The sequence below is a fragment of the Lotus japonicus genome, chromosome 5 (assembly GCF_012489685.1).
Source record: "Lotus japonicus ecotype B-129 chromosome 5, LjGifu_v1.2".
Lineage (NCBI taxonomy): Eukaryota > Viridiplantae > Streptophyta > Magnoliopsida > Fabales > Fabaceae > Lotus > Lotus japonicus.
This window is the reverse complement of record NC_080045.1, coordinates 52525086-52539752: the sequence shown is the minus strand read 5'-3', so window position 1 is coordinate 52539752 and position 14667 is coordinate 52525086. Positions and strand designations below refer to the sequence as shown.

The following is a 14667-nucleotide window of genomic DNA, read 5'->3' as shown; positions in this document are numbered from 1 at the left end:
ACGAAATACTAAAATGATAAGCGTCCAATATTGGTTTATTCTCACTTCACTAAGACACTAACTATAGCTAGCTAGTCTGTGTTGTTTTTCAATAAACAAAAATGATATATATTAAGGGGAGTACTATGGGTACTCCAACCATTAACAATTGAGAGAAGTTAACAAAAATGCCAACGACTAAAAGAAAGCAGAGAAACAGAGCTCACGTAGCTAGCTAGTCTGTGTTAAATACTACTTCCTTCGTTCTTATTAACTGTCAACTTTGAAAAAAAAAATTTGTTCCTATATAACTGTCCACTTAGAGTTTCAAGAGAGCATTAATTGATGTTTTTCCAAGAAATGCCCTTATCAACACAACTAATTGAAGAAAGATAAAATACATTCTAAAGGGTGATACAGGAAAACAAATAATACTTTTATGAAAATCAACACAATTAATTGCTTTCCTTAATTTGTGTGAACCTTTTCTTCCTGAACAGATAAATAGGAACGGAGGAAGTATTGTGGAAGCAGAACAACATTGATAATGTTGATCAAGGACATAAACTCACTATGACATTAATTTTGGTGGTCTCTATGGTGCAAGTGCAACTTAAGTCTTGCACCATACAAGAGTAAAAATAACTCAGAACAGTGGGTAAATGGACCTGCTATTAAAAAAAAAAAAGATTACAAAAACACCCCTTAACATTCTCCATTCTCTCTCCACCCTTCTCCCCTTTTCACTCTGTTCTCCTTCAATCTCATTCATGAGTCTTGAAGATTACACACTTTTCTTTCACATTTGGAAACTTTTCATTCACAATTTGGGGCTTTCTATTGTCAACAATGTTGTGAGGGGTTGAGATGGGATTCGTTCAACATCATTAGCATCCCACCGGTGGAGGTCACCAGCATTGTCGCCATGATTGCAGAAAGTAGAATTTCAGTGAACGCCCCCCTGAGGATTCAATGGCGCCACCGTCGAGCTAGCGAGATTCAGATCCGACCTTTAGGTCCTCGATCTGGTCTGCTACCACCACGGAGCCATCGTGGCTGGCTTATTTCCAGATCTGAAATGAAATGATATCTAGTCGTTGTCGTGTTCTGGCTTCCTTCATGTCAAGCGGGGTTTGTCCGATGGTGACCATTGTCAGCGAGAGGAAGAAGACCCCGTTGTCACTTTCTCTCCCTCTTGATCTGTATCTGTATCTCTCATTGCTCTTTGGTCATCGCTTTCTCTCCGTCAATTTCCTTGAAGATCTTGCATTTTCCTTGTATGTTGATGTGATTTGGGAGGTTGGTGATGATGGGCATGGAAAAAAAAACGAAAAACCAGACCACAAATTTCTCAAATTTTCATCAAGAACAAGAAGCCCAAATTAATTTAAATATGATGGTTGATGTTGAAGAAATACTTAGTTGATCTGTGAATCTTTGTTATCAGCAACCTTACAGAGTGACCGGCGATGGCGATCTGTACGGTGGTGGCCAGAGTTGGCAGGGGTGACGATATAAAGGCTTTATTGTCATTAACAATTTAATATTGAAACAACTTTAAATAATGAATAACAGTCCAAACACGTGCTGGGTTTCTCATCTCACCGACTCACCCTAATCTAACGGCTCATACTTATGTTGCACCCGTGCAATACCCTACACGTATTGCATATGGTGCCTGCTGTGGTGTCTCCCTTCAAATGAGGGTGTGGTGCCTCTGTGTGCTTGGACCAGTAGGAACCCGCTATGTATTAAATGAGCTTCTTTTTTTTTTTTTTCCCGGAATGATTTTAAATTAGTGGAAAATAATTTTGAAAAAACCGTTTAAAATAAAAATAAAGTTAATTATATTGCAAACTGGTCCCTCCCTAATTCAGTTACCATGGTTAAAGTAAGTTTTTTTAACCTTTCAGATTAATTGACTTGACTGTTCAGTTTCCCTCTCTTTTGAAAACTGAAACATTCATAATTGTTCATCATTCTCCATACTCCTCCCTTCCTCATTCACTATACTAAACGTTTCAGAGAAAAAGAGAGAGTTAGCAGAGACGACTAGGGTTCTTTGAGGTCCTGCGGCGGAAAGCACGACGCCGGCGAGAACGACGGTGATTCTGTGAGATCGACGACGGGAAGGCGCGGTTTCACCGACCAAGGTATGCTCCATTCACATGCACTCGCTTTTGAACAAGTTGAATTAAAAAGTTTTGATTTTTTCGTCAAGATCGGCTAAATCCTTGAGAAAAAATCTTTGTTTTTCACCGTATATCATGCAAAGGAAACTTTGATGTTGATGGCTTCCTTCGTTGAATGATTTTTTTGCTGGAGAAACTTTGAAGTTGATTCAACCCCGTTTCCATCCCCAACCGTTTTTTCACTCACTGTCTGCTTAAAAGTTATGATTTTTATGCTGTTGCATGACGTTTTGCATATGATTTGTTGGATGGCCTGATTTTTTTTCCGATTGCATGGTTGCTTGAATTGGTTGTTTGGAAAGAACAAATGTTTTCATGCTCCTTGTTTCCATCCCCAAGCTTCTCTGAAAAAAGTTTTGATTCTTATATTGTGGATCATGTTTATATTATGAAGAACATATGCATGTACGGTTTTCTTGTGATTGAATCTGGCCTGAACTGGAAATAGGAGTTTTGAATGTTAAATTTAGCCTCTATTTAGGCTACAAGTTTGGGTTTGGAATTGTTTTGTACTGAACATAACTGTAAAAATGAGTTTTTTTTTTTTATTTGTTAAATTTACCCTCTATTTTTTCCTCTACCTGTCCTAAACATATGCATGTATTAAGTTTTGTACTGAAAGAGAAAGGGCTACACTTGAAGATATAATTTAGTTTGCATGGTTGTTGTTGAATGCATGGAATGCTTTGACTTACATCTATATGTGTGGATTATTAACTGATTTACTGTATTTTTGAAGAGATGAGTCCTGTCCAAAAGTATGCTCTGAAACCCTCTACTTGGCCTGATTTCAGTGTAGAGTTAGACCCCAAAATGGTAATCCTGTTTTTTTTTTTTAATTTGAATTTGAATTTGTGTAGTATAGTCTTTTGTTTTTAAGTTTTAATAGGTTTATTTGTAAATTCTTAGGAGCACCTGCAAGTACCGAGTGATTTTTATGAGAAACATAAAACTGCCTTGGGGGATCGTGTTGTCATTATGGATCCAGTAGGTGGGGAGTTCTCTTTTAGGTTACTTGCTGGGAACTTAGGGGGCTTGATTTTTGAATGTGTTGCTGAATTTTTAAGGAGATATGGCCTGAAAGAAAATCACTTATGTGATTTTTTCTATTTTGGAAAAAACACATTTATTGTGAAGATTTTGGATGGTACCCTGAAAGAAATTAGCTATGGTGTTGGCACTTCCCTAAGCCAACCTATAGTAATTGATGATGGTGATGAGGAGGCTGTGGATGATGAGGATCCAGTGGGAGATGATGAGGATGCTGAAGAAGATGAGGAGGATGATGGAATTATGGAAGTTAGTGAAGGAGAGGAAGAAAATGGTGTGAACAGGGTTCTTCACCCATTTGATAAGGTGATTACTAAATCAGATTCAAAAGGAGATCAGACTTTGGTAAGTTCTAAAATAGATGAAGAAGTGTATAAAAGTTCATTTTGCTCAAATGAAAATTTCAAATTTAATCCAATTCTGTATTTTTTATTTTCTGCAGTCACTACCCATGATGTATGTTCGGAACCATGTTAGGCCAAATTGGCAGCATGTTGTTCTACAAACCCCGGAGGGTAGAACCTACGCTTGTGAGTTGAAAAGGAGGAATCCAGGAGAGGATGATACTCCTTGCAACATTGGGAAGGATTGGAATAAGTTCGTTAAGGAGAACAAGTTGAAGAGGGGGGACACCGTGCACTTTAGACCAGATAGCGTTGCTAATAATATGATTTACGTTAGTATTATTCGTAGGAAGCAGCGTTGAATTTTCGAAGTTCTTGGTTATGTAACTTTTGGTGGTTTGGTGTGAACTTTGTAATGCTTATGATGAATTTTGTGGTTGTTTTTGTATGGATGATGTTTGTTTGTTACAGTTTATGGATGCTTTTGTATGGATGATGCAATGTCATTATGTTTAAGGTTTCAGTCTATAACTTTTGTATGGATGATGCAATGTCATTATGTTTAAGGTTTCAATCTATTGACTTTATATTAGTAGATTTTGTAGAAAATTATCTATGGCATCCCAATCTTTTTGTTCACCACAAAGAAGAAATATTTATGCTGATGGAAGGTTATGCAACTGCGGTCTTGTTCCAGTCATTAGGACATCATGGTCCAGTGATAACTACGGACGAAGATATTATAAGTGTCCTTTGCAGGTATAATTTTTTTTTTTACTTTTATTGTATTGTATTGTATGCAAGGAACTTTAAGCTTATGTAATGTTAAATATTTGTAGGCATGTGGGTATTTTGACTGGATTGATGCTCCTGGGCAAGGTGTTGTTGAAACCTCTGTGGCTCCTGTGGTGCATAATTTGCATTCTAATGCACCGGTTGTGGCACCAATTGCGGATAACTTTGAAGGCTTAGAGAGGACACAAGCTTTGATCGCTGAATACAAGAGAAGGGAGCAAATCTATCTGATCATTGTTGTTGTCTCATTGGTTGTTTCAATTCTATTAATTTTGTATAAGTGAATTAAATGTGGTTATGTGAAACAGTAAACATGAGACGTGGTGAGATTGGTTAGATTGTTATGTTTAAGCTATTGACATTTGTAGTATTTTTTGAAGCTTTGGTCCCATGTGAAGTAAACATGAGACGTGGTGAGATTGGTTGGATTGTTATGTTTAAGCTATTGACATTTGTAGTATTTTTTGAAGCTTTGGCCCCATGTTTTGCAATTGGAAACTTAAGTTCTTTTAAGCCAAATTGGTAGTCTATTTTGTTGTAAAAAACTTTGGAAAAAATTAGATAAGATAGAGGGAAAATAAAATTAAGTGTTTAGGATCAATTTAAGCCAAAACGCAACTTAAGTGTTTAGGATCAATTTCAGCCAAAACGCAACTTAAGTGTTTAGAATCACTTAAGTCTTTAGAAACACTTAATAATACTACAAGTTTGTGGAAAAAAACTTTGGAAACGCAACTTAAGTTTAGGATCAATTTAAGCCAAATCACTTAATTGAAAAATGATAGGTGATTTCTCTGAATCTTTTCTTTTTCAGATCAAGTGTAAACAAACCATAAGTCCACTTGTTTTTCTAGAGTAACGAGAATAAACCATAACATGTAGTAAGCAGCCTTGTCATAAAGTGAAATATCAAGTAAAAAAAGACTTAACAATTTTGATTTAATGAAAATAGATTAACTGTAGGAAGGCAATGTCATCAAAAGACAGTCAAAAGGCAGTGTATTAAAATCGAAAGATCACCAAAACAAAATCCAGCATACAAAATCAAAATTGGCTTAAAGTTTAACAAAATGGCTACAATGACAAGCGTCTAACACTGCGCAAGTTTCAACGAGACAAAACCCAAATCAACGAGACAAAAAGTTTCAACATAACACGATATTTTAGCAAGTTTGAGGCACTTTTTTCTTCTTTTTTGAAGCTTCAACGATCCTTTGGTAATAATCTAAAGCCTTTGTCAGCATCTGTCCTTGAAGCAAGTTATGTGAATGCAAAACAAGGTCCACACCCAGCTTCAATCTCGTGAAGTTATCTACCTACAAGAAATAAATTAATTTATTAATCAGTAAACAAAAACCTAATTTTGAACAAAAAAATCTTGAAGTTGCAATGTGGCTTACCTTGATATTGTACCCATTGCCTCCCATCTGGTTCATCCAAGAGGCGACCCATACACCAGAATCATTTCTATGACAGCAAGAAAAAGATGAATTAAGAGTTTTAATATTTGATTAACTTGTCAAGTAAACAAAATTATAACTTACGAATCATTGGGTTGAACCCTCCCTCCGTTAGGAACAACCACTTTGAATGCAGAGACAATAGGTTTTGGAGTATCAGAGGAGATATAAAATGAGCCATCAGCCAGAAGTTCCTCTAAATAAAGACACTAGCAGCCCCATAAAATACAAATTGTTAGCGCATGAATTGAAAAATTGACCAGATATAAGTAATTTTTTTATACCAGCAGTTTTGTGTGTCTAATTCTGGTTGTCATTCTGTCTTGATCCGGAAAGCTATCCAGATAGACCACTTCCTTTTTGTTAAAGTCCACCACCAGAAGATACCAATGCTTGCTATCGTCATTAACAGGTACAAACATCTAAAAATGAAAGCAATATTTTAAGAAAACATTGTTTTAGAATTGGAAATTTTTGAACAAAAGTTATAGAAATACCTTTGACAGCAAGTCAATTTTCCCCATGAAGTGTCTTTTGTAGAATGTTTTGGTAGAATCAGGATGAGGAGTCCATGACAATACAGCTTGCTAAAATTTAAAGGAAAAAAATTAAGGTCAGCATGTGTTTTTGATTAATTAATTTGAAAATTATGGGATTTAGGTAATTACCGAAACAGTTGTTGGTAAAAACCAAACTCCAGGATTCTGCGCAAATGACCGCTCCCTTGTAGTCAACATGCAAGCAAGCAAATTAATCACATCCTTAGTCAAGTGTTATTTTGGCATTAGGCTGTGCAGTACACCTCGGGTGCCGTCTGCGAATGGGATGTTAGGCTTTACCAAATTCTCCTTCCTGCCAAGTATGTACCAAGTGTTAATAACATTTTTTGGAGCAATAGTTTGTATTACATTTTTAGAATTAAGTAAAATTATGTTATAATAAATGGCTTACCAAGCATCATCTTCCTTTTTGGTTTTCTTGAAGACATATGATGCTACGGCCGTCTCAGCATATGACAGTTTATATGTGTGTTATGCTTTGAATATTTTTGTTAAAAACTGCATAAAACATAATAACAAGGAAGACATTATAATAAAATAAATTTCACCTAAATTATATCATACATGTTACAATAACATTGTAATTTCATAGTAGCATAACTTACTGGTGGAATATAGCATGGTACTGCTATATTTTGACAATTCAAGACCGACGGGGAGGACTCAAGGTCAGAATTCACTTGGGATTGGGAGAAGAGTTGCCTAACCAATGAGGTGGGGTTTGGAGGACACACCAAAGGCTTATATTTTTCAGCAGCTGGGTCAGAAGTACCAGCAGTTATTGCTGGGTTCTCAGGTATTTCACCAATTGGGTCCGGTATGTCAAAAATTGGGGTTGGTAGTTCAGCAGTTGGGGTTGGCAGATTTGTAGTTGGGGTTGGCAGTTCAGCAGTTGGGCTTGGCAGATCTGTAGTTGGGGTTGGCAAGTCAGGCGTGGGGCTTGGCAGATAAGCAATTGGTGTTGTCATTGGGTTTGCATCAGAAGGTGCAATCAACTTAGTCATTATTTCTTCAACCTCAGTGGGTATTGTATTACATGAAGGTACAATGGGGCTTTGAAAAACAGTTGACGAAGAGGGTTCAAATTGGGATGGCAAAGTGTTCCGAATGGCGAGATCGTTGGACTTCATCACTGTTTGGGTCAACCACCCAATACTCATCATGACAGCTCTCATGTTTGCCTCCATCAAATTGAACTTAGTTTCATCCACAACTTCCTGGTACAATGATTAAAAAAAAATGAATAAAGAATCATGAAAAAACATGGAGGGATTCCAGTTCTAAAAAATTGCAAATTTGAACACATTTATGGGTCAGAAATTGTAACCTTTTTTTTCTTATCCTTTTGCTTTTGCTTATCTTCTGCGAGTTTCATGTGCACTTCTTCCAGAGAAATCTTATCACTACATGTAGCATGTCAGATAAGTCAGCAAAGGAACATCAATATACAACAACTGGTGCAAAGCAGAAATTTTAACCCCAAACATGAACACAAATTTTAAACCCCAAATCAATATATGGGAATCAAAAACATCACAGAAGTGTTACCTGGAAGACAGAAGTATCAAAAATGGGTTCGCCATGTCCGGGGAATTGACAGAGTTGCAGTCGATTTCCCGGTGACGTCTCTTTCGCTGACTTCGTCGCAATCCGGGGGCTGCCTTTGCACGCATGGTGGCTTCCAATCTGTTGATGGTGTGAAACTAGTGTTTATCTTCTTCCTTGTTGAAACAATCATAAATGGAGGCCATATATATGAGGAGAAATTGATAGTGGAATTGAGAAGATCAACTGACGCCATTATTATCATCTGCCCAACAAGTCCCAATGATAGAGCTACTCTGAAACGCCTCTCTCCCCCCACCCTCTTCAGCTTCCAATTTCATTGCCTGAAAGTCGTTTATCTCTATTTATATAGCGTTTTTTTTTCTTATCCAGCGTAAAATATTTGCTTATTATACAACTTAAAATATTTTCATTATAGCTGCATCACCCACAAATTTTTTCCTCAAAGTGACACATCGACGGATTCCTAAACCCTAACACATCGACGGATTCCTCAACGTGACCCATTAGGGGATTATTGGTGATCTACGGATTCCTAAACCCTAACACATCGACGGATTCTACAACTTTTATTGGTGATCTTAGTGGCTAAACCCTAACACTTGACGAATTCCTTAACGTGACCCAGTGGGGTCACATTCATGATCTTAGTTGCTAAACCCTAACACATCGACGGATTCCTTAACAGGGTCCCTTGAATGATCACGGTGTCCTAACACATCGACAGATTCCTCAACTTGACCCATTAGGATCAGTTTTTGGTGATCTTAGTGGCAAAACCCTAACACATCGACGGATTCCTCAACGTGACCCATTAGGGTCATATTGGTGATCTTAGTGGCTAAACCCTAACACAACGTGAGGCGCGTAATATGTCTTTGGAAATCTAACCTGAAGACCTACAACTTTCATTTTCGAGAAAGCAGCCTTTAACTTGGCCCGAAGCTAACTTGAAGAACTACAACTTAATTATACAACTTTCATTGGTGATCTTAGTGGCTAAACCCTAACACATCGACGAATTCCTCAACACATCGACGGATTCCTCACATCTTAGTTGTTGTGATTGTTTTTGTGAGGCGCGTAATATGTCTTTGGAAATCTAACCTGAAGACCTACAACTTTCATTTTCGAGAAAGCAGCCTTTAACTTGGCCCGAAGCTAACTTGAAGAACTACAACTTAATTATACAACTTTCATTGGTGATCTTAGTGGCTAAACCCTAACACATCGACAGATTCCTCAACGTGACCCATTAGGGTCACATTCATGATCTTAGTGATTATACCCTAACACATTGTTTGATATCTCTGGTTCAATTCTCACTGAGCATATTTTTGTCAATTTATACTATTTAAAAATCTTGCTTTCGATATGCACATTAATATTTGTTTAATATTAATAGTTTCAATATCATTTTCAAACTACTACTATAGCTCAAATGGTAAGAAAGAAAGAATTAATGGTATATGGTGGTCTTGAGTTCAAATCCAACCCATCAAAGTTTTTTTAACTATTAGTTAAGTTTTTTTCTTTCAAATTTTCAATAACAATGTGACATTATTGGTTAATTTTAGTACTATACCTATAATTATTATTATATCAATAAAATAACAAAAATAATTCCAACGATAGCAACATAAAGTTGCTTTGGTTCAGTGGCTAGTCTAATTTAATAGTTGTTGGTGGTCTTGTCTTTGAATCCACCACATCAAACCTTGGCCTTATTTTCAATTTTTTTTCCAGATAAAAAAAAAATTATTAGAAAAAAATAACAATGACATCATCCATTATGTAGCAACATGATTCAATTCGTTCAAAAAAAAATGCAACATGATTCAAGGAAAATGATTGTCTAATACCACCATAAGTCAAAATCATCCAGGACATAAACAAAGCCCCATTTAAACATGACATAATGCAAAATATGGTAAACATAAGTCATTGCTTTTTGAAGTTAACATAAGTCATTGCAATATCAGTAATTTGGACAAAACTAATCCCTCTTTGCCATCTTTGCTCTCCTCTCAACCTCATGAATAGTGGACAAAAACTGCTGACTTCCACTGGAAGAAGGGAAAGAAGAATATGGCGGGAACGAATGGAAAATCTGGCTAGGTGGGGGAAATTGAGGGAACATATTCATTCCGTCCCCAAAATTCAGCGTAGGACCTGCAGCATCAATTTGTGGACCAGCTGACGGTGATAAAACATCGCGTTCATTACCTTGAACACTACCAACATTGCCATTATCTCCAACCTAAAGTTTGTCCCAAATATTAGTTATTATTCATTCAATTACAGAAATGTAATATAAATCAAGGCAACAATAAACAGTGTGTTTACGCTTGCCTTTCTTTTGGCTGTGCCTATTTGCCTTGAAGTAGAACCTCCATTATCTCCTCCTGCTAATGACACCACAGTCTGCAATTTCAAATAAAATAATCAAAACATCATGTTTCAATAATAACAAAATGACAAATACAAGAAACAACATTGCCTTACATTTTCATTAATGCTATCATCATCCAGCTCAACAGATGAATCTCCTTCATCTACTTCATCATCTCCGACTCCCTCAAACAATGTAGGACATGTCCGGATTGTGTGGCCACTCTTTCTGCAATTAGAACAGAGTCTTTTCTTCTTCTTAGTCTTCAACTTCTTTCGTGCACCTCGGGTTCTCACGACAGCTGGGTCACGAATCACAAATAAATTACCTTCAGTAGATTTCGGATGACGACGTTTCTGAACTTTCGAGACCAGTTTGTATATATCCTCAATTACGGCTGAAAAATCTGTAGCATCATCAGCGGCATATTCACTAAGAAAATTGCATGCAGCAGAAATGGCACCTCTACGCAACAATTTCACTTTTTCAGAATCAAGCTCAATGGAGGGTATTGTGTGTATGTAATCCACCTTCGCAGTCTTCAACCACCGGTTGGAAACAAGAGATGCAGGAAATGTGGTGAAGTCCTCAATCCTCATAGCACATATGATGTGAGAACAAGGAATGCCCTTAAAATCAGATAGCCCACAATCACACTCAAATGTGCTCTGATTCTTATCATAAACAACCAAGAATTGAGAACTGGATCTGCCACATACACTCAGCTTTATCATTACTGTGTTGCACACCTCGGACCGTTCAACAAGGTTAAGGCTCAAAGCTTGTTCCATGACATGTCTAACTTCCCTAAACATATTTCTGGTCAACAGTTTAGCAGCTCCTTGTTCAATGCCACTCAAAGCAGTGGTTAACACAGGCTCCCCATAACATGACCTAAAGTCAGAGGCTAACTCATTGTGCCTATACTCTTCCACAGCTCTCTCAAAATTATAAATGAAATCCAGCATACTATTTTTGCACGTCACATACTTCTTAATGAAAGAGTTGATACCTTCGCATAGCGAGGTAGTCCTAATTCCAGCAAAAAATCTCTCTCTCATAAATGCAGTTGCCCACATCTCCTTTGTTTCATACATTTGTTTAATCCATTTGTCCTCACGAAGATCATACTTTTCAATCATACTCTCCCACTTTGATTCAAACCGCTGAGGACTGAAATTACCAAAGATCAAATAGTCAAAGTCATCTAAGAATTTAGGCAAATGAATTTTCTTAACTGCATTTTGCTGAATGTGCCATCCACAAAGCCTGTGGGTTGAATTTGGAAACACTACCTTAATTGCCTCACGCATAGCTTTATCTCCATCTGTCACGACATCTTTAGGATGCTTCCCAGACATAGCTTCATCCAATCTTTGTAAAACCCACTTGTAAGTATCCACAGTCTCATCAGAAACCAATGCACATGCAAAAATAGTAGTCTCCTTGTGATGATTGTAACCAGAAAATATAACAACAGGCTTGTTGTACTTGTTCTTTTTGTAAGTGCTGTCAAACACGATTACATCTCCAAAAGCTTGGTAGTCAAGACGACTGGTTCCATCACACCAGAACAAATTTTCAAGATTATCATTACTTGTTCTCGTGAACCTGAAATAAAACATCGGATCCTTCTCCCCTTTCCGCGTAAAATAGTTTAATGAACCAGCAGCATCACCAGCACCTAAACTGATCCTTTTATTCTTATCGACATGGTTGTATAAGTCCTTTTTCAAAAAACCAACTGAATCATGACCTCCTTTTTGTCCCATCATGAGACCCATTATGTTGCAACTCCTCACGCCATAGAGCTTTAGTGTGTCAACTTGAGCCTTATCACCATTAGTCAATCCCCTGAATGCCGGAATTAAATGAACTTGCTTAGCCAGTGTCAACTCATGATTGTGCTCAGGTTCAAAATAAACAACCTTCCACTTGCTGGAGTTTGCCTCGAAACGTACACGAAATTTAGCTTGGCATGATACTCTGGTAATTGGCTTAGCCTCTTTCACTCGACTAACCTTTTTCAAATGCTTCTCATGTCTCTCACCTTCCCTATTACAAACAAGCTGGCGACTAACAACATTACCTTTTCGATTGCGCCGAACATCATCCTTCCTAACCCCAAAACCTTTAAACTGGGCATAGTGCTGGTAAAACTCAACGGCATCCTGCTCAGACAAAAACTCCAGCTCCCTAATTTCATCAATAGTCAACTCAGGAATTAGCTTGCACTGTTGTTGGGAAGAATCATTATTGACCACATCATCTCCATCAGAATTATCTGAGATATCATTCAGATCCTGAGACTCATTCATGCCTCCAGAATTAGACAAGTCCACATGAGCCTCTTCATTAATTTCAGCCATTTTGGAACAACCTAAAATGAAACAGAGACATTAATCCCAGCTCTCAGTTCTTGGTTGTAATAAGAAACTCAAAAAAACAACTAAATGAAACAACACCAATATAGAACAAAACACCCTAAATACCATAAAGATTCAAATTTGCAGTCACATCTATGAAGAACTACTAAATGGAGAAATTTGAAAGGATTTGGATTCACATTGACTATATGACGATAAAGCACAATAAGCATGAATCCCAGTACCTAATTTATATCTATTAACCATACTTCTCCACTCTGCTAAATGACATTGAATTTTTTTTTAACTATAAAGGGTGATTCATCCAATTAGAAAGTCCTGAAATTTGACGGGAAACTCTAATGCAGTAGCAGATTTATTTGTTCAGACTTGAACATGGAAGTGTTTTACTAAATTTTCAGTAAGCTAAGTTTGGGAAAGCCTCATGGTGTATTGCAAGAGAACGATTTCTAATTGTCTCCAAACCTAAAACCCTTATCCCCAAAATCACAGAAACACAAATCGCGTTTTAAAAAATTTGAAAGGATTTGGATTGTCATAGACTATGACGATAAAACCCTAAACCCGAAAAGCACAATAAACATGAATCCCAGTATTTTTGAAAACAAATTGACTCAAAAGCTTTTAAACCCTAATCACCAAAATCACACAAACACGACTGCAAAATAATGGAAGATATTTTCAAAAACACACCTTTAGATCTTGAATCTTGACCGGTGAACGAGAACGCAGACGGAGGATGAATCGAAACGAGGATTTCACCGATTGACGTAGTAGAGAGCAGAGAAATTAGGGCAACGCGAATTAGGTGATGGTCTCTTGGATGATTTCTGTCGTCACTGGTGAAGATGAGTGCAGTAGTTGAAGATGAGTGGAAGAGTGAGAGGTTGAAGATGAGTGGAAGAGTGAGAGGTTGAATAGGAATCAGTTCCAATCTTCAATGATGGTAAAAATCAGTAGATAGATTTTTACCACAGCCAAGTTTCAAACAATTGCTAAAAGGACCTTCCTATTTTTAATTTCGGTATTTTTTTCGATTTATTGGAAAAAGGCTGAAAATAGATGGAAAAATAAAAAATAGATGTAGTAGTGGCCACATGTCACATTCCTATTGCACAGACCTCAAGGAGGCACCACACCCATACTTTGCCATAGGCACCACAGAATTCACCATTGCATATTAGCCAGAACTAGGACTGTTCATGGTTCTCTGAGAACCGAAGCTAACCAAGAACCGAACTGAAAACCGAACCGTTTAAGAACCGAACCTTTAAGAACCGAACCGAACTTAAATTGAAAAACTGGTTCGGTAACCGAACCAAAATATCAACTACCAATTCAGGTTCGGTTCGGTTCGAACCATAGTATATCGGTTCGGTTCGAACCATAGTATATCGGTTCAGTTCGGTTCGAACCATCTATAATATGCATATTTTACTGAACTGGTTAACCAAAATTTGAAACCGGTTCAGTTTGGTTCGAACCATACTATATCGGTTCGGTTCGATTCTCTCAAACCAAAATTTTGGTTCAGGTTCGGTTCGGTTCGGTTCAAGCAAAGAACCGAACCATGAACGGTCCTAGCCAGAACCATTAATTTTTTCACTATGAATCACACCCTGTTGTGGGTCCTAATAATCAATGCTTTAAATATTCCCTCGTACATTATTTGAGTAATTAAGTTCATACAGTGTAACACAAAGAAATGAATGGGTCAGGTCTGCCAATTAACCAGTGACCCACAGCAGTCAATTTTAGAATCCAATTCAGCATGGAAATCAAAGGAAAAAGGTAATCACTTTACAGGAAAAATCAATTTCAATTTCCAAACACACAAAATAAAAAACTTAACTCCAAATCTTGTTGAAGTAGTAATTAGTAATGATTCATTCACACTCTAATTTCACTTATATAATTCCTTTTCACTTTTTTTTTTCTTTTT

At 37.1% G+C, this 14667-nt stretch overlaps 3 protein-coding genes across 4 annotated transcripts; 1 reads left to right on the top strand and 2 right to left on the bottom strand.

Annotated features, from left to right (window-relative positions):
* The first annotated feature begins 1797 nt into the window (after positions 1-1797).
* Positions 1798-4831, top strand: LOC130721387 (uncharacterized). 2 transcript variants are annotated; one of them, XM_057572181.1, is made up of 4 exons: positions 1798-2132; positions 3081-3566; positions 3664-4324; positions 4405-4831. In XM_057572181.1, the coding sequence occupies exons 2-3, from the start codon at positions 3150-3152 to the stop codon at positions 3925-3927; spliced, it is 681 nt and encodes a 226-aa protein (XP_057428164.1). In that variant the 5' UTR covers positions 1798-2132; positions 3081-3149; the 3' UTR covers positions 3928-4324; positions 4405-4831. The 2 variants fall into 2 exon arrangements, with proteins under 2 accessions (XP_057428164.1, XP_057428163.1); XM_057572180.1 differs by lacking the exon at positions 1798-2132 and having other exon boundaries at positions 2755-3566.
* Positions 4832-9750: 4919 nt separating this feature from the next.
* Positions 9751-11669, bottom strand: LOC130718824 (protein FAR1-RELATED SEQUENCE 5-like). The gene is made up of 3 exons (XM_057569451.1): positions 10452-11669; positions 10299-10370; positions 9751-10206 (listed from the first exon to the last, which is right to left on the bottom strand). Exons 1-3 carry the CDS (start codon positions 11649-11651, stop codon positions 9943-9945), a joined length of 1536 nt encoding a protein of 511 aa, XP_057425434.1. The 5' UTR covers positions 11652-11669; the 3' UTR covers positions 9751-9942.
* LOC130719763 (protein FAR1-RELATED SEQUENCE 5-like) lies at positions 11656-13850 on the bottom strand. The gene is made up of 3 exons (XM_057570371.1): positions 13419-13850; positions 11728-12718; positions 11656-11677 (listed from the first exon to the last, which is right to left on the bottom strand). The coding sequence occupies exons 2-3, from the start codon at positions 12705-12707 to the stop codon at positions 11656-11658; spliced, it is 1002 nt and encodes a 333-aa protein (XP_057426354.1). The 5' UTR covers positions 12708-12718; positions 13419-13850.
* Between the last annotated feature and the right edge of the window lie 817 nt (positions 13851-14667).